The sequence below is a fragment of the Phyllobates terribilis genome, unplaced genomic scaffold (genome assembly GCF_046119375.1).
Source record: "Phyllobates terribilis strain yellow unplaced genomic scaffold, ASM4611937v1 Scaffold_260__1_contigs__length_2691941, whole genome shotgun sequence".
In the NCBI taxonomy this organism is placed as follows: domain Eukaryota; kingdom Metazoa; phylum Chordata; class Amphibia; order Anura; family Dendrobatidae; genus Phyllobates; species Phyllobates terribilis.
Genome location: NW_027363020.1, coordinates 442,492 through 470,476, shown reverse-complemented (window position 1 = coordinate 470,476; position 27,985 = coordinate 442,492). Strand labels below are relative to the sequence as shown.

The 27,985-nt window shown below is 42.9% G+C and overlaps 1 protein-coding gene across 1 annotated transcript in view; it reads left to right on the top strand.

Moving 5' to 3' along the window:
- LOC141219300 (protein ELYS-like) overlaps positions 1 to 27,985 on the top strand; it is a 111,846-nt gene that overhangs the window by 57,628 nt on the left and 26,233 nt on the right. The window contains exons 23-29 of the mRNA XM_073666068.1: positions 8,778 to 8,909; positions 10,098 to 10,227; positions 12,542 to 12,689; positions 23,086 to 23,187; positions 23,376 to 23,577; positions 23,769 to 23,969; positions 24,180 to 24,561. Of these exons, the coding sequence (XP_073522169.1) occupies positions 8,778 to 8,909; positions 10,098 to 10,227; positions 12,542 to 12,689; positions 23,086 to 23,187; positions 23,376 to 23,577; positions 23,769 to 23,969; positions 24,180 to 24,561 (1,297 nt within the window). The remainder of the gene's footprint in view (positions 1 to 8,777; positions 8,910 to 10,097; positions 10,228 to 12,541; positions 12,690 to 23,085; positions 23,188 to 23,375; positions 23,578 to 23,768; positions 23,970 to 24,179; positions 24,562 to 27,985) is intronic.

The following is a 27,985-nucleotide window of genomic DNA, read 5'->3' as shown; positions in this document are numbered from 1 at the left end:
GCACAGGTTGGGCATAATGTATGGGCACTACAATGGCAGGTTTGCATTTTTAACTCTGCATCATCCATTAAAATTGTCACTACACCTGTAAATAAATTCCCAATTGGGTGTAATTTCCAAAATAGGGTTACTCGAGGGGGAGGTTCTGCCCTTCTGGTACGTTGGGCTCTGTATGTGGAGTCCACAAACTATTCTACAATAATTTATTCTCAAAGAGTCCTAGCGCTTCCTCCCCCCGAGTCTCACCATGTGGGTAAGCAGTACTGTATAGCCACATATGAGGTATTGCTTGGTCAGCAGAAATTGTGTGATAAACTTTGGTACCATTTCTACCCATTTTCCCTCGTAAAACAACATTTTTGTGGTATGAATACAGGATAAAAAATATCTTTTTACTGTGTTAGACAGTAGATAGAAAAATATTCAAATTTAAGAGTCCTCAGTGGTTGATGCCTTTTAATTGCTAACTGAAAAGATGGTAACAAATAGCAATCTTTTGAGACTGCTCGGGTGTCTTCATCAGGTATTATTCTGTGACACATTCTACTATAACTTGTTCACAGAGAGACAAATAATGCTCCTTCCATCCTGAGTCTCGCTGTATGGCTAAGCAGTGCTGTATTGCCACATTCAGAAGAAATTGTGTGGCAAATTTTGGTACCATTTTTACCCATTTTCCTGTGTGAAAATGGAAAATTAAATTATTTTTCTTCACTGCTCAATGGTATAAAATTCTGTGACACACCCGTGGTGTAGGGTGAATTCACTGAAGTGTAGTTTGTAAAATGTGGGTCACTATTGGTAAGGTTCTGCTGTTCTGGCACCTCAGGGGCTCTTCCAGTGGGTCATGGCACCCGTAAATCATAACAGTAAAATCTGTACTACAATATGGTGCTCTTTCCCTTCTGAGCTTTCCACTGTGCCTGAAATGTAGTTCCTGCTACATGTTGGGTATTGGTGCTCTGGGGGAAAAATGGACCTCACAGGTAGTTGTGCAATTTTTCCTATTAATTCTTATAAAAATGTAAAATTTAAGGCTAAAACAACATTATAGTGTTAAAAATGTGATAATTGTTTCTTCACCACCCAATGGTATAAAATGCTGTGAGACACATGTGATGTCCACATGTTAACTGCACCCTTGCATGAATTTATTGAGGGGTGTAGTTTGTAATGTGTGGAAATTTATTGGTGGTGTCTGTTTAACTGGCAATGTAAGGGACACTGCCAATGAAACATGGCACCCTCAAACCATTCCAGCAAATCTGCACTCCTATGGTGCTCCTTCCCTTCTGAGCCTTGCACTCTGCCTTAAAACTAGCTTTCAACCACATATGGGGTATTGGCAAACTCGAAAAATTTATCCAATTTGTTAATCAATTTCTTCAATTTACTCAGTCCAATATTATACAATTCTGTGAGTCACCTGAGGGTTAAAAATGCTCATTTCACCCCTAGATGAATTTCTCAAGTGGTGTAGTTTCCAAAATGGGGTCACTTGTGGGGGGTTTCTCCAATAAATTCCAGTCAAAATGGCACACCAAAATTCAAATATGTCTCCTTTACTTCCGAGCACTGCCTGTAGTTTTCCCCTAAATATGGGTTATCGACGTACTCGGGAGAAATTGCACAACAAATTTTGTTGCCCAATTACTCCTGCTTCTCTTGTGAAAATGAAAAGTTTGGGGCAAAACCAACATATTTGATGGAAAAATGTGATCTTTCATTTTCACGGGTTAGCGTTATAAAATTCTGTGAAGCACTTCTGGGTTCAAGGTGCTCACCAAACCTCTAGAAATATTCATTGAGGTGTGTAATTTCCAAACTTGGGTCACTTGTCAGGGGGATTCCACTGTTTAGGCACATAGGGGCTCTGCAAACACGACATGGAGTTAACTATCTATTGAAGGCAATTTTGTAGTCAAATGGTGCTCTATCCCTTCCAAGCCCTGCCGTGCGCCCAAATAGTAGTTTTCCTCCACATATGGAGTATCTGTGTACTTGGGAGAAATTGCAACAAATTTTGGGGTACATTCTTTCCTTTTTCTCGATTTAAATGAAACATTTGGGACCACAGCAACATTTTTGTGGGAAAAATGTAAAATTGTATTTATTCTTTCTTCCATATTGCTTTAATTCCGGCGAAGCACCTAAAGAGTTAATAAACTTCTTGAATGTGGCTTTGAAGACTTTGAGGGGTGCAGTTTTTAAAAGGTGTTACTTTTGGGTATTTTCTGTCACATAGGCACCTCAAAGTCACTTAATTTACAAAACCAACATTTTTTATTTTGTTGGAAAAATGAAAAATTGCTGATAAACTTTTAACAATTGTAACGTAACAAAAAAATTGTTTTAAAAAAAAGTTGCTTATGTAAAGTAGACATGTGGCAAATATTAGTTTATTTATTTTTAGTGGTATGACCATCTTTTTTTAAAGGCATAAAAATGAAAAGTTTGACTTTTTTTTTAATTTGTCAAATTTCCAATCTTTTCATAAACACAAAGCATATTGACCTAAATTTACCACTAATATGTGTCATAATTACTGAGATATGATGTCGCATTCCAGAATTATTGCCACACATCGGTCAGAATTAAAAAATGTTGCCTGGTCAGGAAGGGGACACCATGACTTTTTGAGGGTTTCCAATATAAATGCCCCTCAGTCACTTCAAAAATAGATTTTGTAAATGTCTATAAAAAATTTCTGCTTAACTTTTAAGCCTTCTAACAGCCAAGCAAAATAAAGAAATGTTGGAAAAATTATGTTAACGTCTTAAATGCTTAACTATTTTTTTGTGACCTAGCTATCTGGCTCCATGACAGTAAATTCTGAGTTTCAAAATTTCTAATTTTCCAAATTCTAAATCATGCTGCTCTCAGATTACATAGCAAAAATTTGGTGACAGATTCTTTAACCCCCCGAGGGTGGTCGGCTCATTAATGACCAGGCCAGTTTTTACAATTCTGACCACTGTCACTTTATGAGGTAATAACTCTGGAACGCTTCAACGGATCCCCCTGATTCTGAGAATGTTTTTTCATGACATATTGTACTTCATGATTGTGGTAAAATTTCTTCAGTATGACTTGCATTTATTTGTAAAAAAAAAAGACATTTTCAAACTTTGAATTTTCATGCCCTTAAATCAGAGCGATATGTAGCACAATATAGTTAATAAATAACATTTCCCACGTTTCTACTTTTACATTTCCCACGTTTCTACTTTTACATTTCCCACATGTCTACTTTTACATTTCCCACGTGTCTACTTTTACATTTCCCACGTGTCGACTTTTACATTTCCCACGTGTCTACTTTTACATTTCCCACGTGTCTACTTTTACATTTCCCACGTGTCGACTTTTACATCAGCACAATTTTAGAACCAATTTTTTTTTTTGTTAGGAAGTTATAAGGGTTAAAAGTTGACCAGTGATTTCTCTTTTTTCCAACAAAATTTACAGAACCATTTTTTTTAGGGACCACATCACATTTGAAGTGACTTTGAAGGGCCTTTATGACAGAAAATACTCAAAAGGGACACCATTCTAAAAACTGCACCCCTCAACGTGCTCAAAACCACATTCAAGAAGTTTATTAACCCTTCAGGTGCTTCACACAAATTTTTGGAATGTGGAAGAAAAAAATGAACATTTTTATTTTTTTTTCACAAAAATTTTACTTTAGACCACAATTTTTATTTTCGCAAGTGTAACAGAAAAAATAAAGCCCAAAATTTGTTGTGCAATTTTCTCCTCAGCACGCCGATACCCATTATGTGGGGGAAAACCACTGTTTGGGCGCACGGCAGGATTCAGAAAGAAAGGAGCGCCATTTGAGTTTTTGAATGTAAAATTTGCTTGAATAATTAGCGGATGCCATGTTGTGTTTGGAGAGCCCCTGATGTGCCTAAACAGTGGAAACTTCCCACAAGTGACACAATTTTGGAAACTAGACCCCTCAGGGAACTTATCTAGATGTGTAGTGAGCACCCTGAACCCCAAGGTGCTTCACAGTAGTTTAGAACATGGAGCCGTGAAAATAAAAAAAGCTAACTTTTTCCACAAAAATGATCTTTTAGCCCCAAATTTTTCATTTTCACAAAGGTAAGAGGTGAAAATTGACCCCAAAAACTGTTGTGCAATTTCTCCTGAGTGCACCGATACCCCATATGTGGGGAAAATAGACTGTTTTGGCGCACGGCATGGTTCAGAAAGAAAGGAACACAAAATTGGCTGGAATTGAGAGTGGAAGCCATGTCGCGTTTGGAGAGCCCCTGATGTGCCTAAATAGTGGAAACCCCCCACAAGTGACCCCATTTTAAAAACTAGACCCCTCAAGGATTTTATCAAGGGGTATAGTGAACATTTTGAACTTAGAGGTACGACACAGAATTTGATAACATTAGGTCATCAAGTTGTCATTAGTCTTGAGTGCAAGTGCTCGCTACTTGAGTACTCGGGTATGCACCATGTATCGCGAGTGCTCGAGTGACATGTTCGAGTCCCCGCTCGCATGTTTCATGGTTGTTAGACACCCAAAAAAAAAAAAACATGCGGGGACCACTCGTGCATGGCAGGCAATCAACGCAACTTTTTTTTTTTGGCAACGAAGCATATGGGGCGGAGACTTGAGCATGTCACTCGAGCATCCGCGATACTCAGCGCATACCTGAGCACCCGATGCAGACTCAAGTAGTGAGCACTTCCGCTCAACACTAGTCACCATATCATCTTTTTTTTTTTTTTTTTTTCACTTTTAAAAAAATCCCAACCCTAACCCTAGCGTTTATTTTTTACATCGTTCCTCGTGCGGTATAAGTGATTAGACGACCTTATTCTTCGGGTCGGTGCGATTACAGCGATACCAGATTCATATCAGATTTTTATGATTGATAGCTGTCACACACTAAGACGCTTTTTTTTTTTTTTTTTTTTTTTTTTTTTTTTTTTGCATAGACTAGTTTTAGAATTGCCATATTTTGAGAGCTATAATTTTTCCATATTTTGGCCGACAGTCATGTGATGGCTTGTTTTTTATTGGTACCATTTTTGGACACGTGACATTTTGTGATCGCTTTTTTCTTCCGATTTTTAGGAGGCAGAATAAACAAAAAGCAACAATTCAGGAATTGTTTTTTTTTTTTGTTTTTTTTTTTGTTTTTTTTAATGCATTTCCACATGTGGTAAAATTGATAAGGCAGCGTTATTCTTTGGGTCAGTACGTTTTCATCAGTGCCACATTTTATATATTTTTTTTATGTTTTGGCGCTTTTACACAATAAAGAGTGTTTTATTGAAAAAAAAATTTTGTATCGCTTTTTTCTGTGACCTATAACTTTTTTTATTTTTTGGCTGATGGAGTCTTCTACATCTCCCTTCTCCACTGGTAGAATCTCCTAGCAGGTTATCCAGTATGCATTCAATCAGACAACGCCACAGCCGTGGCATACATACACCGACAGGGCTTAACACGCCGCAAATCCGTTATCACGGCGGTCTCATGGATTCTGGTCTGGGCCGAGTGACACGTGCCAGCAATATCGTCAGTACACATTCTGGGGGTGGACAATTGGGCCGCCGACTTCCTTAGTCATCAGACTCTCCTCGGGCGAGTGGACACTCAACCCCATCGTGTTCGATAAGATCTGTCACAGATGGGGCACCACCGACGTCTATCTAATGGTGCCTCACTTCGTAGCCAGGTCTCGCTACCCCTCTGGCAGTCGGTTATGACACCCTCCTCATTCCATGATTTCATTTTCATCTTCCTTACCTCTTTCCGCCTCTGCCACTGATCCCGAGAGTCATCAAGAAGATCAAGGCAGAGGGAGTCCCAGTAATCTTGGTGGCTGTAGACTGGCCCAGAAGGGACCTACTCTCTCTCTCTCAGGGTCCCCTCTTCCACCAGAATTCTCGGTCTCTGAATTTAATGGCATTGGTTTTGAGAGAAGCATGTTTTTCATCCCAGGTCATACAGACCATGGTCAGAGCAAGAAAGCCCGTGTCCTCACGCATTTAACATCGGACTTGGAAGGCCTTTTTTTTTTCTTTTTTTTTTTTTTTTTGATGGTGTGAAAACAACCTTTTCTGCTCACATGTCTTTTTCTCTTCCATCCATCTTGGCTTTTCTCCAGTTGGGACTCGACTCCGGGCTTTCTATCAGTACTCTCAAGGTTCAGATCTCTGCACTCTCAATTCTTTTTAAACGGAATTTGGCTTCTCGTCCCAAGCTCAAGACCTTCCTTCATGGAGTTGCTCGCCTGGCTTTGCCATATTCCCCTCCTGTAGGCCTTTGGGACCTAAAATAAGCAAGCCCCCTTCGAACCTATCCATGACATCTTGTCGTCATTCCTTTCCTGGAAGGTTGCCTTTTTGGTAGCCATCACGTCCATCAGAAGAGTTTGAGCTGGCATCTCTCTAGTCGCTCTCCTTTTCTCATTCTCCATCAGGACAAGGTAGTTTTCAGACCAGTTCCTCCTTTCTTAAGGTAGTCTCCTCATTCCACATCAACGAGGACATTGTTCTGCCTTCTTTCTGGTCATCTCTGGTTCATCCCCTTGAAAGATCCCTTCACAATCTGGACCTGAGCAGAGCTCTGTGTCTACCTATCAAGGACCGCTTCATTCAGATGTTCTGACACCTTGTTTGTCATCTGAGGGTCATCGCAAGGATCTCCCTGCTACAAAATCTACCCATCGCTGAATTCGCTCGGCTATACTGGAGGCATATCGCGCTACACACAGGCCACCCCTTCCGGGAGTAAGAGCGCTCTCCACCCAAGTGTTGGGGGCTTCCTGGGCTGTTTGCAAATCTGGGTTTCAGAGGCCTGTTGGCAAAGCTGATGCCTGGTCATCTCGTTACACTTTCACAAGGTTCTACAGAGTAGATATCTATGCCTCGGTTGATGCTGGCCTAGGTATGAAGATTCTGCAAACGGCGGTCGCCTGCCGTCCAAGCTGATTTGTCAATTATTCTATTCCCTCCTTGGGACTGATTTAGGACATCCCATGGTTACCTGTGTCCACCAATGAAGCAATAACGAAAGATGGATTTTTGGTACTCACTGTAAAATCTTTCTTAGAGCCTTCACTGGGGGACACAGCATCCTCCCTGGTTTATGCCTATGTTGGGCCTATGTGCCTCTGTTGGGCCTGTATATAGTTCGGTTGTTTGTTGCTTCTCTTACTGCTTGTTCACTAACTGACGAGCTTTGTGCCAGTCGATGGGTGTATACTGCTGAGGAGGAGCTAATTCTTTTTTTGCCTAGCGGCCTCCCAGCGACAGATGCATACACTCATGGCTACCTGTGTCCACCAATAAAGGCTCAAAGAAAGAGCTTTTACGGTGAGTACCAAAAATCCCTCTTTTGCGGGACGAGTTACAGATTTTTTTGTTACCATTTTGGGGCACATAATGTTTTATGATTGCTTTTTATTCAGATATTCAGACACAATGAACAAAAAACAGTAATTTAGTTATTTATGTTTTTTATTTTTTGCGCCGTTCACTGTGTGGTAAGTGATAAGACTGATTTGTCCATTGGGTCGGTACGATTACAGAGATACCAGATTTATATTGTTTTTTTATGCTTTGCTATTTTTACACACTAAAAACAATGTTTTACAAAAATGAATTAGTTTTTACATTGCCATATTCTGAGAACTGTAACTTTTTTTTTGCTGAATGAGCCATATTGCAGTTTTTGTTTTGCGGGACGGTTTGGCGATTTTAATTTATACCATTCTTTTTTTCTTCATATGACTTTTTGAAAGCTTTTTATTAAAATTTTTGTGAGTCAGTCTGATGAAAAAGTGACATTTTTGGTGGTTTTTTTATTTTCTTAACGCTGTTCGCCATAAGGAATAAATAACGTACCAGTTTTATAAAGTTGGTCGTTCTGGATACGGTGTTAACAATTGTGGGGGTTTTTGGGTTGTTTTTTTTTCACAAACACTGCTTTTTGAGTGGCAAAATGACTTTTTGTGATTTGGGTGTGCTTTTTTGGGTGTGTTTTTTACATATTTTATTTTACTTTTTCACTTTTCTTTGTACTTCGTCCCACTGTGGGACATTTTTCGTGTACTGCAGTGCATGAGACGGTCAGTGAGTCACGGAGTGTGCTTGTGAGACCAGGCTTATAGCTAGATCTTACGGACCATCGTACCCTGGGGTCATCAGATGACCTCTAGGTACCATGATAACCATCGGTACCCGCAGTTTTCATTTTGTGGGTCCCATGGTTACAAAGGGGATCTTGCAACTCCCTTACAACCAGTTAAATAGCTCTGTTGCGATTGACAGCAGTATTTGAGGGGTTAATTTGCCCGATCAGTTACAAAAGCGGCCAGGGCCGATTATAGCAGGGTGTCAGCTGTCGCATACAGCCGACGGGCAGCGCTACAATCTTATTCCCAATCGCCGTTTTAAAAGCAAATCGGGAATAAGGGCCCTTTACAACTGCCGTTTTAATACGTATCGGCAGTCGTTAAGGGGTTAAAGTTTCAGCTGTTTTCAAGACATATCCACCTAAATTTACCCCTGAAATAAAGCACAGTGTCACGAAAAACCCTTTATATGGCCTATTCAGAAATGCTAAAACTGGCAGTGACAGGAAAAGGTTAACTGCCACAAATTGTAGGACATTTTCCTGTGCGATTATACGACGTTTCTTTTAGAATTGTCACTTTTGTTCCGGTAGGAACAGTGATTCAGACAGAACGTGAAGGTTTCCTTTTGCCTTATGCTTTAATAAATCTTTATTTTTATTATAGGATTACTTGCATACATATTTGCGCACAAACGGAGGTATTCAAAATCAAGAGATCTTGTTGGTACATCATTTACAGAGAGCAAATTACATACCAGCTTTGCGGCTAAACCAGTCACTGAACAATTATCACCTAGTAAGTCCTCTGTTTCATTTTAAAGAGTATCATGAATATATATGTAAGTAATAACAATAAGTGAAAGTGATTCCATAGTTCTGTCTTTTAAGGACTGGAAGGGCTATCTCTCCTTTTCAAAAATAGTTTCTCTGACTGTTCTGTCTGAACACTGAGATGGTGAGGTGCCAGCGCCGAATACATGCCTTATAATGCCCCTTTTAAATACAGTATATAGATGCTTGCAGCTTCACCCCCAGTTGGAGGTGTCTGTTTTCAGGAAACATAGGAAAGGGTTCTTTACAGTCAGAGCAGTCAGACTGTGGAATGCCCGACCACAAGAGGTAGTAATGGCAGACACTATAACAGCTTTTATACAAGGCTGGATGATTTCCTTGATACACGTAACTGTGGGTTATAGTTAATTTACTGACAAAATGTACAATTGGTGGAAGAAGGTTGATGGACCTAGGTCTTTTTTGCAACCTATGTAATTATGTAAAATATCTTTTTATTTTGTGTTTCACACATTTTTTAACATCATTAAAAAAAATTTTCTTTTTTTAATTGTTGGCTTGGCATATTATCCCCCATTACAGAGCAAATCTATCGCATCAATGCATTGTAAAGCTCATCTCGATCTGGTCTGGCTCCTTCCTGACACTAATTGGTCATATAATCGCTGGGATCAAAGTGTAATGGGATATTACGGCTTCCTAAATGGCATACATCCCTGACTTGAGTAAGAAATCAGTCCAATGTTGAAACATGTAGCCTTGTATTCCTTTAATAATTTCTGTTCATGACTTTACCTGCCTGTCATACTCTGCAACGCTCGTATCACCCCTTTTTTTCATTTAATTTATAAACTTTTTGTTTGATCTGTATACATTGCTTTTTTCAGCAATGTATACAGCGATCGTGTAATTTCTGCCTTCTTTACGGGCAGTTCTCCATTCCTGCTGCTGCACATCTCCATGCAGCTGCTGATTCTGCAAGGATGTTCCAAAACTAAATTGCAGAGTCATATGCAGACCTCACAGACAATTTTGGCAATCAGCAGGTTATTAATTATGTAATAATTGTTGGCTAAAGCAATCCCCCATAGTCATTTTGCTATGTAAAGATTACGTTGCATTTCGTGAGGAGAGTATCTGAAAAATGTGTTCAGCTATGGATGTATTTTTATACTTTTTCTTTTCTGTGCAGAATGATTTTGACAGATGCCAGCTGGAAAGAGGAGCTGCCAGAAACTCTATAGTGGATCACTATGTCAAAATACTCCCAAGTGTGCAGCAAACTCTGGCCAGATCCTATCCTTCTATTGTTTGGAAGAAAGGTAACTGAAAGTTGTAGCTTTCGGCTGTATGTAATATCTTATTAACTTCACCTTCATTAATTTTGAGGGGACAGATATTGGAATTGCTTTGGCATTTGCTGGAAATTCATAGTTTTCAAGTCAGATGAACTTGAGGTTACTTTGCTTACTTTCTATTACAGCTGTTTAAAAAACATTTAAAGGGATACTGTCACGTTAAATAATGGTATAAACCTGGCAATATAGCGTTAATCTGCAATCTGACTTAAAGGAGTTGTCCACTACTTTAACATTGATGCCCTATCCGTAGGATAGGGCATGAATGTATGATCGGCCAGGGTCCCGCCCGCGGCATCCCCACCGACCAGCTGTTATCGGTGCAGCGGCCGCCGGCCGGAACTCCTTGCCTGCGGTGCTTGGCTGTCTGTCTGTAGTGGCCGCCGCTTGTAACTGCACATCCTCCTCCCATTCATCGGGAGGCCGATGTGCAGTTACAAGCGGCGGGCACTGCAGGTAGAGACTTCCGGCTGGCGACACCTGACACCGATAACAGCCGATCGGCAGGGGTGCCGCGTGCGGGACCCCAGCCAATCATACATTGATGCTCTGTCCTACAGATAGGGCATCAATGTAAAGTAGTGGATAACCCCTTTAAAGCTACTTTGTCCTGAAAGTGCAGCTTCTTAGAGAAAATGAACTATATTACTCCAGGGAGTCGCTGACTTTAAGCCATACAGACAGGTGTGCCCGGCCAGTCACCGCTCACAGCACTTTGACTGACATCTGGCTCTGCACTGATGCACATAAGTAATATAAAGCCTCAAATGTTCCACCCCTCGCTCCAGGTCTGATCTGAGCTCTGCAAGAAATGACCGATCAATACACCACATGGGTCTGTTAGGGGCACCGACGTGTGACGTACAAATAAAAACAATATGCATGTGTCAGAGATGACTAATGGAAGTACCAAATGTAAATGTATAATGTACAGGTAAGAGCAATGCGTATTCAGTGAAAAGAAAGCGATATATAGTGGGACTGCGCATATGACCTTGATCTCCAGCTTGATAAATAGTGTTCAATTCTTATGTGCAAAAGTTCTGCCCATAGACCAATGTGTAAATGCCAAGACAGGAACATTATGGATTGTCGTCTGCCTATTAATACTAAAATGAATGCATAAAATAAACAGAAATGTAGTATCAACATATACTAGGAGATGGTAAGGAAGAAATACTAGGCTGCAGCCAGAAGCACGGGTCCTGTGTGACGGCCCGTAAATAGTCATAAATAGATGGTACTGTCGCACTGATTGGAGGTAGCAGAGAATAGAAAAGAGGAGCACGCAAAACAGAAAGTAATATCTAGAATTTATATTAAACAAATTTCACAATGGAAATTAACTTGGACAATAAAATAATATTCCTAAGGAGACAAGCTATATATGATATTTAGGCAAAGCGTTAATAAATATAATGTTTCTCTGTTTAACGTCCATTTGCATGGTAAGAAATGCTGCTGCTATTGGAAACGTGCCTGCTATGCCGCTAAATAGCTCATAGTCTGTAAGAATGAATACACGGTGCTTAGTAAAAGCATACAGTTAGTGGGGCTGGTCCCTTGATTAGAGGCGTGAATTCCTGGTGAGTAAAGAGTGCGGGGTGTCTACTCCCCTGTACGTACTCCGAAGCCCACAGTTACCTGCTGTCAGGTCCTGGGCCATACAGTAAAGCAGGGAGCTGTAATCTCCTAAGTGGTATGTAGAGCCAGGGCACTCCGTCCGGTAGCATCCCTGGTAACCACACGGGCGGAAGGAGCTGGTGACGTCATAGCTGCTGACTATGGTGTCCTATGAAGGCCAGAAAAGAGGCTTCATTATTCATCATTCTTCAGATGATTTGTCAGTGTAGATGAAATAGTATTAAAGGAGTTTTCCAGGCTAAAAAGAACTCTGCAGTCTGTGACTGCACATTGCCGAATTGTGATAAGTTTACAATGCGCACACTGCCACAATTTCCCTTTCAATTGGGTATTTATACAATTTGCATAGTTGCAGCCGGTTTGACTCTCTCGGCCACTACTCTCAATGAAGTTGGCACATGACCACCCACTCTTGTTTAGAATATAGGAGAATTGTTAATTTGTGCTGATTGCACTCAGTCATGATTCGGCAGTCTTCAGTTACATGGTGACGGCAGATAGTTCTAGCGGGCAGCAGAGTTGTCACCGGATAGCGGCCTGTAATGTCTGTAGGTTTGACTACTCTACCATTGTTAAAATACAAATACATATCCAAAATATTCAACACTAAGCAACAGTTTCTTGTTTATTCTAGTGACAAGACCCAAACCTTTATCTACTGTTGCAAAACCGGCTCCCTCAGGGAGTGTGATTACCGAAGCTGACTTTATCCGTAACGTGCTGCTGAAAATAAAGGAAGTGTCTGCAGCTAGTGAGAGTAGAGACTTCTCTCCTTATAAAAGGTAAGAAATGTGCTTGGGCTTTCATCTGAGAATCCATGTATGGTACTCCCATTCCTACACAGTACTTAAGCTCTTCTATGTTTGAACCAATGTATCTTTTGTGGCACAGTGACATTAAAATGCTTTTGGTAGGAGACCATTTCTGTAGAGTTCTGTAGCTGTAGTCAAGAGACTTGTCTTGTTCTGCTTAGTCATGTAAAACTCAAATGGTATAAATTAATAGAATAGTGAGACATTAAAGGGTTGTCTGATATAGAAATATCATTTAAGTATGTTTCTCTTATGAAGTGCTCTTGGTCCCCTGACTGCAGCAGTCAGCCTGGACTGGACATGTAATGTGCTGGAAAGTGAGTATGCCTTTTTTTTTTAAATACATATTTTAAGTGCATACATGCATTGCAAATATATATTTTTCCAATACCGGACAACCCCTTTAACTGACTTGTTTAAAATAAAAGTTTTTTTTTGTTTTTTTTTTTTAAAGTGGTTGCCCATTAAAAGACTCCTTTATTGCTGGCCCCATAAATTAAAAAATTCTCTACTTCCTGGATCTGCATGGCTCATAGATTGTGTACTCCGCCAGTGTCTTGATGAACAATGTCTCATGACTCATGTAAGCCACTGATTGACTACAATCTTCATAATTACATCTTTGCAAAAAGTTTATTCGCCTCAGGATAGAAATGTGAAGGCTGCTGTCAGTCTGCAGCCACCGATTGACTGCCGCAGTCATGTGACCTCAGGAGACATGAAGATGAGTGTCCGTCCTGCTTCGTGTGTGCTCAAGTAGGATTCTACCCTAAATATTTATATAGCAACATTGATTCCATGGTGCTGTACATGAGAAGGGGTTACATGCAAAATACATATCACTTACAGTAAAGAAGCTAACAATGATAGACTGGTACAGGAGGAAGAGGGCCCTGCCCTTGCGGCTTACATTCTACAGGATGATGGGGAAGGAGACAGTAGGTTGAGGGGTTGCAGTAGCTCTGGTGTTGGTGAGGTGGCAGCAAGGTCATGGCAGCCTGTAAGCTTTCTTGAAAAGATGGGTTTTCGGGTTCTGTCTGAAGGATCCGAATGTGATGGCTAATCAAACGTGTTGGGGCCAGATTTCCAGAGGATGGGGAATATTGGGGACAAGTCTTTTAGGCGATTGGGTGAAAAACTAATGAGTGTGGAGGAGAGAAGGTGGTCTTGGGAGGACTGGAGTTTACGTGAGGGAAGATATCGGGATATTAGTTTGGAGATGTACGGAGGAGAAAGGTTATGGATGCCTTTGTAGGTCAGTGTTAGTAGAAGTTTGAACTGGATATGCTGGGGAATTGGGAGCCAGTAAAGGGACTTGCAAAGAGGGGAAGCAGAAGAGTAGCGAGGAGAGAGATAAACTAGTCAGGCAGCAGAGTTAAGGATGGTCTGGAGAGGTACAAGAGTGTTAGCAGGTAGGCCACAGAGGAGGATGTTGCAGTAGTTGAGGCGGGCGATGATGGGGTATGCACAAGCATGTAGTAGATTGAGGGTTTAGGAAAGGACGGATTCTGGAAATATTTTTAAGCTGGAGGCTACAGGAGGTGGCGAGAGCTTGGATGTGCTGTTTGAAGGATAGGGCAGATTCAAGGGTTACTCCGAGGCAGCGGATTTCCGGTACGGGTGGAAGCGTGATGTAGTTTATTACTACAGATAGATCAGGTGGGGAAGATATGTGAGATGGAGGAAAGATAATGAGTTCAGATTTATCCACATTAAGCTTGAAGCGAGAGGAGGAGGATATGGCAAATAGATACTCAGGGATTCTGGACAGCAGAGGTGGATCTGAGTGTCGTCAGCATGCAGATGGTACTGGAAGCCATGGGAATTTGAGTTGTCTCCAGCCAAGGGTATAGATGGAGAAGAGTAGGGGTCCTAGGACAGAGCCTTGAGGGACTTCAACAGAGTGAGGGCCGGATGAGGAGGTAGCGTGGGAGATTCTAAATGTGTGGTTGGAAAGGTATGATTTGAGGGCAAGGTCTTTGATGCCAAAGGAAGAGAGGATTTGTAGTAGATGGCAGTGGTCAACTGTGTCGAAGGCAGATGACAAATCAAGGAGGAGTATTGATAATTGTCTGTTAGCTTTGGCTATAAGTAAGTTAGTGATTTTGGTCAGGGCCGTTTCAGTGGAATGGTGAGGACAGAAGCCAGATTGTAGGTCGTCGAAGAGAGTTAGATGAGAGGAAAGTTCAGCGTGAACTGCTGTTCAAGGAGTTTGGAGGCGAATGGGAGCAGCAATATGGAGCGATAGCTGGACTTAGCAGTTGGGTCGAGCAATGTTTATTTGAGGATAGACGTGATTGTGGCATGTTTGAAAGCAGAGGGGAAGGTAGCAGATGTTAGTGATAGGTTGAAGAGATGGGTTAGGGATGGAATAAGTGTGGTGGTGAGGTTGGGGAGGAGGTGGAATGTGATGGGGTAAAGTGCACAAGTAGTGAGGTGTGATTTGGAGAGGAGATAAGGAAGTTCACCTTCATTGATGATCGAGAGGGTGGTTATGGTGTAAGGGCATTAGTCTGGTATACAAAGGAGTTTGTGGTGGTCGAACAATAAAGACTTGCCTTGTTTGGTCAATCTTATTTTTGCAGTGTGTGGCAAAGTCCTCAGCAGCGATTAGGGAGGTCGGAGGGGACAGTGCTGGGCGGAGGAGGGGAGTTAAGTGTTGAATAACTGTTTGGGTTTGTAGAATAAGGAAGATACAAGGGATGTAAAGTGGGCCTGTTTAGCAGAGGTGAGGGCTGATTTGAGTGCGAGTGTTGCGTGTTTGAATGCAGTGAAGTCATCTTTCGAATGTGTTTTCCTCCAACACCGCTCCGCAACCCTGGACACTTGCCGAAGCTTTTTAGTGAGGTTATTGTGTTAGGGTTTTCTTTTGATTTGTCGCACTCTGCCATGCACGAGTAGGGCGACCACGACAATAGCTGATGTGAGAGTGGCATTGTAGAAAGCAGTGGCGCTGACTGTGTCGTGGAGTGAAGATATGGATGCTAGTGGTAGAATAGAGTCAGAGTGTGTGAGTGTCTAGATGTGCGAGGTTTCTGCGGGGGGTGTTATGGTTGCTGGACATGGCTGACAGGTGAAGAGGACAGGGATGAGAACGTGAGTAGATGGTGGCCAGATAAGGGGAGAGGGGAGGTTGTGAGGTTAGATAGGGAGCAGAGTCGAGTGAAGATGAGGTCTAGTGTGTGTCCGTCTGTGTGGGTGGCTCAGGAGGACCAAGTCCAAAAGATGAAGTAAGCAACAAGAGTTTGGAGACTGCTGACTGGCGGGTGTCGGTGGGGATGTTGACGTTACCCATGATGATGGTGGGAATGTCAGCAGAGAAAAAGTGAAGCAGCCAGGTGGAGAATTGTTCAATAAAGGCAGTGGCAGGGCCAGGAGGTCGGTATATGACGGCCTCTTGGAGGTTGGAAAGAGAGTAGATGCGGACAGTGTGGACTTTAAAAGAAGGGAGGTTTAGGGACTGTAGAGGTGATATTGGGTTGAAGGTCCAGTTGGTAGAAAGAAGACCCACTCCTCAACCATGCCTGTTACCAGGGTGAGGAGTATGGGTGAAGTGGAGGCCGCTGTAGCACAGCGCAGCAGGGGAGGCAGTGTCGGAGGGTGTCGGCCCAGGAAGGATAGATTGCGAGAGTTAAAGAGGTCATGAATCACATGGAGCTTATTGTAGACAGAGCAGGCATTCCAGAGTGCTCCAGAGAGGGGGAGCAGGGGGTGGACGTCAGGACGGGTTTAATGTAGGAGAGATTGCGGAAGTTCATATTAGGTAGGCAGCGATATGAGGGGGCATAAGAGGGAGGTAGCAGTTGTGTGGGGGTCCAGGATTGGGAGATATGTCGCCAGCAGTGAGGACAAGCAGAGAGCAAGAAAGCAGGTGAAAGGAAAGAGGCCGGCTTGTTTTATGTTTTAGTAGGCGAGATCTGAGGTTGAGGAGCAGGTCTGCAGATGAGGTCAGGTGGGAGGTAAGAGGGATTGAGAGATTATTTGGATAGAGGATGCTGGGGTTTGGGGATAGCAAAGGAGTGAGGATTAGTGGAACAAAAACTGTAAGGGTATATACAAGCATGGTGGTATAGTAAGTGTGGGGGAAAAAGAAAAGCGAAGTACATTTAGTGAACAGTGTTAGGCTGAGTTCACACGATGCGTATTTCATGCGTTTCCGCGGCGTTTTTGCAGTTGCGTAAACGCCGCGGAAACGCATGAAAAACGCATGGTAGAAGGGAAGCAATGTTCCCCAATGGAAATCCGCATGTGCTGTGCCCATGATGCGGATTTTTCCGCAGCGTCAACGCTGCGGTCAAAAATCCGCAGCATGTCAATTAATTTTGCGGAAACGCGGCGATTTCGCCGCCATTGACTTGCATTAGAACGCGCCAATTCCGCAAGACCGCATTTGTACTTGCGTTATTGGCGCGTTCTAATATGCGGATGGTACCCGAGTGTGGAGGAGAGGAGAGTCTCATCCACACCCAGGTACCATTAAAAAAGCTGTAAAAAAAAGAATAAAATAAAAAATAAATGTATACTTACCATCTGTCGGCCCGCGCAGCGCTCCCGCTTGGTTCCCGGCACTTGCAGTGAGTTGTAGGACCTGCGGTGACGTCAGAGTCATGTGACGGGTCATGTGACGCTGACGTCGGCAGGTCTTTCAATTCAAAGTTGTCGGCAGCCGGGAACTTTGTAAAGCAGGACAGCGCGGGCCATCGGAGGTAAGTATATACACGCTCTCGGGTCACACTATATAAATCCATGCTGTTTGCATGGATTATATAGTGTGACCTAGTTGTCAAGCACTTTCCAGGTGATGCTAAAATCGCCTGGAAAGCGCTTGTCAATCTGCATGCGGAAACGCATGTCAATCTGCATGTGGATCCGCATGTATTCTGCAGGAAAAACGCATGCACAATCTGCATGCGTTTTTTCTGCCAGGGAGATGCAGAAATGATGCAGAAATTTTCTGCTTCATTTCTGCATCGTGTGCACATACCCTAACAAAGAACTTGGCACTCCAGGCTAAATGCTGATGAACAATACTTTTTATTTAGAAAAGCAATCCACTGTAAAAAAAAAAAATTGACACTTCAGTCTAAAATTAGACATTTATCAATACTGAAAGATACAAAAGAAAACAAAATAATCAAAAATTTAACAAATGAGGCATAACAAGTATAAGTATATACCTGGTATGCATGAGATACAAAGAAATGTAAGAACATAATTCCCAATTGGCTTTGGGATGCGGTAGAATAATAATTAAAAAGTACATTACTATTACATACTATCGCCCAGTGGTAGCTCAGTAGACTATTAAATAGGGAGGCAGAGTATTTTAATAGCATGGTAGGGTATAAATCCCATAAATTATAGTGTATCATGTACAGTGGGTACGGAAAGTATTCAGACCCCTTTAAATTTTTCACTTTGTTTCATTGCAGCCATTTGGTAAATTCTAAAAAGTTCATTTTTTTTCTCATTAAAGTACGCTCTGCACAACATCTTGACTGAAAAAAATAGAAATGTAGAAATTTTTGCAAATTTATTAAAGAAAAATTGAAATATCACATGGTGATAAGTATTCAGACCCTTTGCTCATTTAAGTCACATGCTGTCCATTTCCTTGTGATCCTCCTTGAGATGGTTCTACTCCTTAATTGGAGTCCAGCTGTGTTTAATTAACCTGATAGGACTTGATTTGGAAAGGCACACGCCTGTCTATATAAGACCTCACAGCTCACAGTGCATGTCAGACCAAATGAGAATCATGAGCTCAAAGGAACTACCCAAGGAGCTCAAAGACAGAATTGTGGCAAGTCACAGATCTGGCCAAGGTTACAAAAGAATTTCTGCATTACTCAAGGTTCCTTAGAGTACAGTGGTTTCCATAATCCTTAAATGGAAGAAGTTTGGGACCACCAGAAGTCTTCCTAGACCTGGCCGTCCAGCCAAACTGAGCAATCGTGGGAGAAGAGCCATGGTGAGAGAGGTAAAGAATAACCCCAAGATCACTGTGGCTGAGCTCCAGAGATGCAGTAGGAAGATAGGAGAAAGTTCCACAAAGTCAACTATCACTGCAGCCCTCCACCAGTCGGGCCTTTATGGCAGAGTGGCCCGACAGAAGCCTCTCCTCAGTGCAAGACATAGGAAAGCCCGCATAGAGTTTGCTCAAAAACACATGAAAGACTCCCAGGCTATGAGAAATAAGATTCTCTGGTCTGATGAAATGAAGATAGAACTTTTTGGTGATAATTCTAAGCGGTACGTGTGGAGAAAACCAGGCATTGCTCATCACCTGAACAATACAATCCCAACAGTGAAACATGGTGGTGGCAGCATCATGCTTTGGGGGTGTTTTTCAGCTGCAGGGATAGTACGACTGGTTGCAATTAAAGGAAACATGAATGCGGCCAAGTACAGAGAGATCCTGGATGAAAACCTCTTCCATAGTGCTCTGGACCTCAGACTTGGCCGAAGGTGCACCTTCCAACAAGACAATGACCGTAAGAACACAGCTAAAATAACAAAGGAGTGGCTTCAGAACAACTGTGACCATTCTTGACTGGCCCAACCAGAGCCCTGACCTAAACCCAATTGAGCATCTCTGGAGAGACCTGAAAATGGCTGTCCACCAACGTTCACCATCCAAGCTGACGGAACTGGAGAGGATCTGCAAGGAAGAATGGCAGAGGATCCCCAAATCCAGGTGTGAAAACTTGTTGCACCATTCCCAAGAAGACTTATGGCTGTACTAGCTGAAAAAGGTGCTTCTACTCAATACTGAGCAAAGGGTCTGAATACTTATGACCATGAGATATTTCAGTTTTTCTTTAATAAATATGCAAAAATTTCTACATTTCTGTTTTTTTTCAGTCAAGATGGGGTGCAGAGTGTACATTAATGAGAAAAAAAAAATGAACTTTTTAGAATTTACCAAATGGCTGCAATGAAACAGAGTGAAAAATGTAAAGGGGTCTGAATACTTTCCGTACCCACTGTAGATTGTTTTTGTAGCTTGCTATGAGCTATGCCAGTCACGTCATCCAGAAACAGAGCGTATATAGAACAACCAGAATTGCCAGAAACACATGAATCAAAGAATAAGTTGGAATCGCATCTGAATATCATCCTCTGAGAAACAAAACAACGGAAACTCCCTTGATCTGGTCTTTGTACGGCTTTGTTCAATCCCCTACCTAGATAACTCCCCTCTTCCCCTCTCTGATCATAACAGTCTCTCCTTCACGCTCACAAATCCTTGCCCACCCCAGCACACTCCTACCTATCACACATTCAGAAATTTACAAGCCATTAACCCTCTTAGACTCCCTTCACTCATCACTGTCCCCAATCTCCTCTTTTTCCTGTCCTTATCTGGCTGTAAATCACTACAATGACACTCTCAGAAGCACCCTGGACCAAGTAGCGCCCCTCACCCTCAGAACATCTAAACACAAAGTAAAACAGCCCTGGCTGACACCACGAACCCGATTTCTCCAATTATGCTCTAGGAGTGCTGAACGCCTATGGAGGAAAACTCGCACACTAGAAAACTTTATCCACTATGAATTTGTTAAAAACCTATAACTCTTCACGTTGCCAAACAGACATACTTCACCACCCTGATCTCTTCACTATCCAACAACCCAAAAAAACTCTTCGACACCTTTCACTCCCTCCTCAGTCCTAAAGTGCTGGCCCCTATCTCGGACATTTGTGCTGAGGACCTGGCCTCCTACTTCGCAGAGAACATTCATCAGGAAATCAGCTCCCAGCCACCATGTTCCGTGACTCCCATCCCTCCCCACATCTCCTCTGGATCACTCTCCACATTTGACCCAGTCACACAAGAAGTAGTCTCCAGGCTCCTCTCTTCTTCTCATGCCAGTCCATGCACCCTATTCTCTCACACCCACTCCAGTCTCTCTCTTCAGTCATCACTACTCTCCTAACTAAAATCTTCAACCTCTCCCTCTCATCTGGTAACTTCCCCTCCTCCTTCAAACATGTCATCATTACTCCATTATTAAAAGAGCCCTCTCTTGACCCTTCCTGCACAAACTACTACAGACCAGTCTCCAATCTCCCCTTTATCTCTAAACTCTTGGAGCGCCTGGTCTACTCCCACCTTACCCTTTACCTCTCCATTCACTCTCTTCTAGACCCATCACAGACCGGCTTCTGTCCTCTACATTCTACAGAAACTGCACTCCTCAAAGTAACCAATGACCTTTTGACAGCAAAACGTAACGGTGACTACTCTCTGCTCATTCTTCTGGACTTTTCTGCAGCTTTCGACACCGTTGACCACCACCTCCTCTCTATGCTCCACTCAACTGGCTTAAAAAGCACTGCTTTCTCCTGGTTCTCCTCTTATCTATCTGACCGCTCTTTGTGTATCATTCGCTGGCTCCACTTCTCCCCCCCCCTTCCTCTTGCTTTTTGGGTTCCTCAGGGTTCAGTCCTTGGCCCACTTCTCTTCTCTCTCTACACTGCCCCAATTGGAAAGACCATCAGCAAATTTGGCTTTCAGTAACATCTTTATCCTGATGACACACAACTATACACCTCATCCCCCGACTTTACCCCCACTGTACTACAGAATACCAGTGACTGTCTGTCCACAGTTTCCAACATAATGTCCGCTCTTTATCTGAAACTCAACCTTTCTAAAACTGAACAACTTCTGCTCCCACCGTTTACTCACCTCCCTAAATCTGACATATCCCTCTCCGTGTGTGGCACCACAATGACGCCGAGCCAGCAGACGCGCTGTCTGGGCGTTGTGTTTGACACCAATCTTTCCTTCACCTTCCATATACAATTTCTTTCCCGGTCTTGTCGCTTGCACCTGAAGAACATCTTTAGAATCCGCCCCTTTCTCTCCTTGGAAACCACAAAAACCCTCACTTTTGCCCTGATCCACTCCCGCCTTGACTACTGTAATTCTCTATTAATTGGCCTCCCCCTCACTCAACTTTCCCCTCTCCAGTCCATCCTTAATGCTGCAGCCAGGGTCATCTATCTGGCTAATCGTTACTCAGATTCTTCCGCTCTATGCCAGTCATTGCACTGGCTGCCTATACATTATAGGATCCAATTTAAATTGCTTATTCTCACCCGCAAAGCTCTACACAGTGCAGCACCCCCCTACATCTCCTCCCTCATTTCTGTTTATCAGCCTACTCGTTCTCTACGCTCCGCAAGCGACCATCGACTAACATCCGCACTAATCCATACGTCCCACTCCCGGCTCCAAGACTTCTCCCAAGCTGCACCTATTCTTTGGAATGCTCTACCCCAAGAAATTAGGACGAGCCACAACTTACACGGTTTTAGGTGCTTCCTAAAAACACACCTGTTTAGGGTGGCCTATCGCGTTCCCTAATCGAAGTGTTTTTATATTTTTATAGCCCATTCATTATTTCTCCAAACAGAAGTCTCCACCGAACCCAAAAGCTCTACAGATTCTGGCTGGTGACGAGCTCATGCAGCCTTTATCTATCGCTCATCCCCTCAAGATGGCTGGACGATTATTGTGAATAGGCCCCTGCACTTTGTGTCACCCCCCACCTCATTGTAGATTGTAAGCTCTTACGAGCAGGGTCATTATTATTTTTGCTTTAATTATTGTATTATCTTTAGCTTTGTTACTTATGACTGTTGTGTGTGAACCTCTGAATTGTAAAGCGCTGCAGAATAGGTTGGCGCTATATAAGTAAAGATTATTATTATTTACTAGATTGCAGGACTGAGAGAAAAGACATAGCACAAGGTCTGTGGCAACAGCGCTGAGGAATGGCATAACTTTCAGTGCGTAGAGCGCAAAGTGTTATCTGCTGCTTTATCTAGAAAGCTGATAATGTGGGCCGCGCCATGTTTAAGGCATGTGACCTCTAATGACATGTGACGTTGCGCTCCAGCACAACACGTGTCGCCTTAATGGAGCATTAGGTGGAGATCATGTGACCAGAGGTGACATATCACTATGTCTCAAGTGGTCACTTAAGAAGATGCCCCCTGCAGTGAGATCCTCCCACAGGAGAGAATGGAGAATATTTTCCTGGCATGTGTATGTGGATATGGATATGTGGAATGAGTTGTGTAGGGGAAGCAATGAAAAGATAGAATGCCAAGGTAAAATAAAGCCGAGAAAATACCAGAAGGTAAAAGAAAGGGAGTAGAAAAATAAAGTAAAGCGGAAATAATAATAAAATAGAAATAGAAAAAAAAAGATTTTTTCCTTTTGTGCAGCACCATTCTGGGACCATTTAATAATGGGTTGTCCATTCATGAAAAAACTCTTTAATTACTTTTCCATTCCATAACCCTATTAGAGATGGAAATAGCTGAATGTGATTTTTCTGCTCTTCAGTTTGACAGATGAAAGCCCAAGTCCAGTTTCTCAAGATGCCAAAATGGAAATATCTGATGCTTTTGTTGGTAAACCAATATTGAAAACTAGAAGAGACTCCAGGTTAGTGGTACATTTTTTTTCCATGCTGCTGCCTACTGTGCTTTTGGATTAGTTTGTACACACAGAAGGGCTCCCCGTCCGTAATCAGTTATGTCCTGTGTGGACCAACCTTGTTAATTGTTATAGCATTTTTTTTATCATGTGTAATTGTGATGCCTTTTATAAACCTAGTTGTTTGTATGTTACAGGCTGTTGGACTCTCCCGTCCACCCTGTCCTGGCAGAACCCTCCTTTGGCACAGATTTTGCAAATGTCCGTTACAAAACACCTTGCAGATCTTTCCTGCTGACTTCCAGCCCTGTCCAATCAAGTCTTCTCAAATCTACACCGATAAAAAACCTTTCCAAAGCATCGGAGTTTAGCTTGCTGCAGACACCTCTGGTGGTAAAGGTAAGGGTTCAGCATCATACATTTTAGTTTGTTTAGCAAAGGATTGAGATGCATCGCATAATAGCTTTATGCTCTACTCCATTAATTACTCGGGCTTTGAGTCCTAACATTTGTTCTACGGTCTGTTCATTTGTTGATGCTGCTCATCAAATTTTATTGTAGTAACGTTTTTTTTGTGCGTTTCTCTCTAGAAGGCAAAAGCCTTGATGGCAAGCACAAGGGCTTCTGACTATATTGCACGCACTCGCCAATCTGTTCTGAGGTCCAGTACACACACAACTCCTTTGGCCTCTCCTTCAGTTTCCCCTGGAAGATCAATTGCACCTCCTTTACGGTCCAGACAACTAAAAATCTCTTTTATGGAGCAAATTAGCAAGAAATTTAGTAAAGGGGTAAGTCTCGCATTATGCATAGTGGTCTGATTTGATGTGGGCATGCTTAACGTAAGTATATTACACTGTTTTTAACATTTATGAATTGAGCACCTTTTTATGTCATGTTAAAAAAAAAAATTGTGTTCGTTAACACCTTAAATAGTTTTCCTCTAGTTCTTTTTTTGTCGCATCATTTTTTTTTAATACTAAGCAATATTTTACTAACAGATTTTGTCAACTGAGCAAGAAGAGCCCAGAATTTCTCCTGTTCTGAAGTCTGGTCGAGACACTATGTGGGCAGAAAGAGTGGCTATGCTTACCGAAAATGATGCCAATACAGACAATGATGAAATGGATGAATCTTCATCTGGAATTCAAGATGGAAGCCCAAGCAAAATGGAGGCTAGCCAAGACGCAAGCAATGTGTCTGCAAGGTCTAACCAGACAACACTAGAGTATCATGATGCTCCAACACCTGAGGACAAGGTGGTTTCAACAACTGTGAATTCTTCAGGTAGTGAACAGCAGCCACATGCTGAGCTGGACCGTGTGCTAGTAACTGGAGATGTCCACCACCCAATTGTGGAAGCCCTGGAGACACCAGAGAAAGGTATGTCACATCCATGATGTCCTGTGTGTGCTCATGTTTGATTGCAGGTAGAGCAGCGCATAAAATACTCACACACCATTGTATAGAGGCGGCAGAGATTGACATGTGGCTTTGGAGGAAATCTTTACCATAATTAGCAATGTAATTATATCTCCTCTGCCACATTTATGCCTATGAGGTTGTTCATATCAAGGTGTGAGACCCGCAGATAACTTGTGCATTATGGTCTGCGCTCAGACCAAGTTTCAAGAACCTCTGCATGAGCATTAAATAAGACTAAGAATTAATTTAGAGTCCCCCTCTTTTTTTTTTGTGCACAAAAAAAGCCAGACTACATCAGTTTGTTTCAATTCTCATCCATTTAGAGCACATGGATCCGAGGGTTCGCTTTTATTTTGTATGGATCCATTTAGGGGACGAATTTGATGTACAAATTAGATCAGAAGCAGACATGTTTCTATTCGTATATTTGTCTTCAATTTTTTTTTGCAGGCAATCGGTCCACAAAAAAATTGATGTCAGCATGCTCATCGACTACAATGGGTGTTATGCATACTCACGGTCAGAGCGGCTGCATCACTAGATGAGGCGCGGCCTCGCTGCATACAAGTGTATGAAGCAAGGCTGCGCCCACTGGACAGCTGCGTCACTAGACGAGGCCTCGCTCCATACAAGTGTATGAAGCAAGGCTGCTCCCACTGAACGGCTGCGTCACTAGACGAGGCGCGGCTTCGCTCCATACAAGTGTATGAAGCAAGGCTGCACCCACTGGAAGACTGCGTCACTAGACGAGGAGCTGCTTCGCTCCATACAAGTGTATGAAGCAAGGCTGCGCCCACTGGACAGCTGCGTCACTAGACGAGGCACAGCCTCACTCCATATAAGTGTATGAAGCAAGGCTGCGCCCACTGAACGGCTGCGTCACTAGACGAGGCGCGGCCTCGCTCCATACAAGTGTATGAAGCAAGGCTGCGCCCACTGGACGGCTGCGTCACTACACGAGGCGCGGCTTCGCTCCATACAAGTGTGTGAAGCAAGACTGCGCCCACTGGATGGCTGCGTCACTAGATGAGACGCGGCCTCGCTCCATACAAGTGTATGAAGCAAGGCTGCACCCACTGGACAGCTGCGTCACTACACGAGGCGCGGCCTCGCTCCATACAAGTGTATGAAGCAAGGCTGCGCCCACTGGACGGCTGCGTCACTACACGAGGCGCGGCTTCGCTCCATACAAGTGTATGAAGCAAGGCTGCGCCCACTGGATGGCTGCGTCACTAGATGAGACGCGGCCTCGCTCCATACAAGTGTATGAAGCAAGGCTGCGCCCACTGGACGGCTGCGTCACTACACGAGGCGCAGCTTCGCTCCATACAAGTGTATGAAGCAAGGCTGCGCCCACTGGACTGCTGCGTCACGAGATGAGGCGCGGCCTCGCTCCATACAAGTGTATGAAGCAAGGCTGCGCCCACTGGACGGCTGCGTCACTACACGAGACGCGGCCTCGCTCCATACAAGTGTATGAAGCAAGGCTGCGCTCACTGGACGGCTGCATCACTACACGAGGCGCAGCTTCGCTCCATACAAGTGTATGAAGCAAGGCTGCGCTCACTGGACGGCTGCGTCACTAGATGTATGGAGCTGAATAAATATGGAGTAAGTATGGAGCTGAAGAATAAAGCTGCCTTATCAATTTTACCACACCCGGAGTAGAATAAAAAAAATAAAAAAAAAAAACAATTCCTGAATTGTTGGTTTTTGTTTATTCTGCCTCCCAAAAGCTGGAATAGAAAGCGATCAAAAAATGTCACGTGCCTGAAAATGGTACCAATAAAAAACGTCAACTCATCCCGCAAAAAGCAAGCAGTCACATGACTGCCGACCAAAATATGGAAAAATTATAGCTCTCAAAATATGGCGATGCAAAAACTAGATTTTACAAAATATGTGTCTTTTAGTGTGTGACAGCTGTCAATCATAAAAACCCGATATGATTCTGGTATCTCTGTAGTCGCACCGACCCGAAAAATAAAGTCGTCTAATCACTTATACCGCACTAGGAACGGCGTGAAAAATAAACGCTGGGGTTGGGGTTGAGGTTAGGGTTGTGCTAATGTTAGGGTTGTTTTTTTTTTTTTTTTCAAAAGAAAAAAAAAAATGACGATATGGCAACTAGTGTTGAACGCAAGTGGTCGCTACTTGAGTTTGCATTCGGTGCTCGGGTATGCATTGAGTATCGCGGGTGCTCGAGTCTCCGGCCCACATACTTCGTGGCCAAAAAAACCTCGTGGGGATTGCCTGCCATGCATGAGCGATCCCAGCATGTTTTTTTGGGGGTGTCTAATAACCGTGAAACATGCGGGCAGGGACTCGAGCATTTCACTTGAGCACCCGTGATACATGGTGCATACCCGAGTACCCGATGCAAACTCAAGCAGCGAGCACTTTTTCTCAAGACTAATGACAGCTTATTCAATATGATGACCTAATGTCATCAAATTCTGTCTCGTACCTCTGGGTTCAAAATGTTCACTATAACCCTTGATAAAATCCTTGAGGAGTGTAGTTTCCCAAATGGTGTCACTTGTGGGGGTTTCCACTATTTAGGCACATCAGGGGCTCTCCAAACGCGACATGGGGTCCGCTCTCGATTCCAGCCGATTTTGCGTTCAAAAAGTCACACAGTGCTCCTTCCCTTCTGAACTCTGCCGTGCACCCAAACACTGTATTTTCCCCACATATGGGGTATTGGCGTACTCAGGAGAAATTGCACAAAAGTTTTTGGGGTCCTTTTTCTCCTCCTACCCTTGTGAAAATAAAAAAATTGGGGCTAAAACATCCTTTTTGTGGAAAAAGTTTGATTTTTTTATTTTCATGGCTCCATGTTATAAACTTCTGTAAAGGACTTGGGGGTTCAAGGTGCTCACCACACATCTAGATAAGTTCCCTGAGGGGTCTAGTTTCCAAAATGGTGTCACTTGTGGGGGGTTTCCACTGTTTAGGCACATCAGGGGCTCTCCAAGTGCAACATGGCATCCACTAATTATTCAAGCAAATTTTACATTCAAAAAGTCAAATGGCGCTCCTTCCCTTCCGAACCCTGCCGTGCGCCCAAACAGTGGTTTTCCCCCACATATGGGGTATCTGCTTACTCAGGAGAAACTGCACAACAAATTTTGGGGTCCATTTTTTCCTGTTACCCCTGCGAAAATAAAAAAAATTGGGTCTAAAGTAACATTTTTGTGAAAAAAGTTAAATGTTAATTTTTTTTCAACCACATTCCAAAAATTCCTGTGAAGCACCTGAAGGGTTAATAAAGTTCTTGAATGTGGTTTTGAGCACCTTGAGGGGTGCAGTTTTTAGAATGCTGTCACTTTTGGGTATTTTCTGTCATAAAGACCCCTCAAAGTGACTTTAAATATGATGT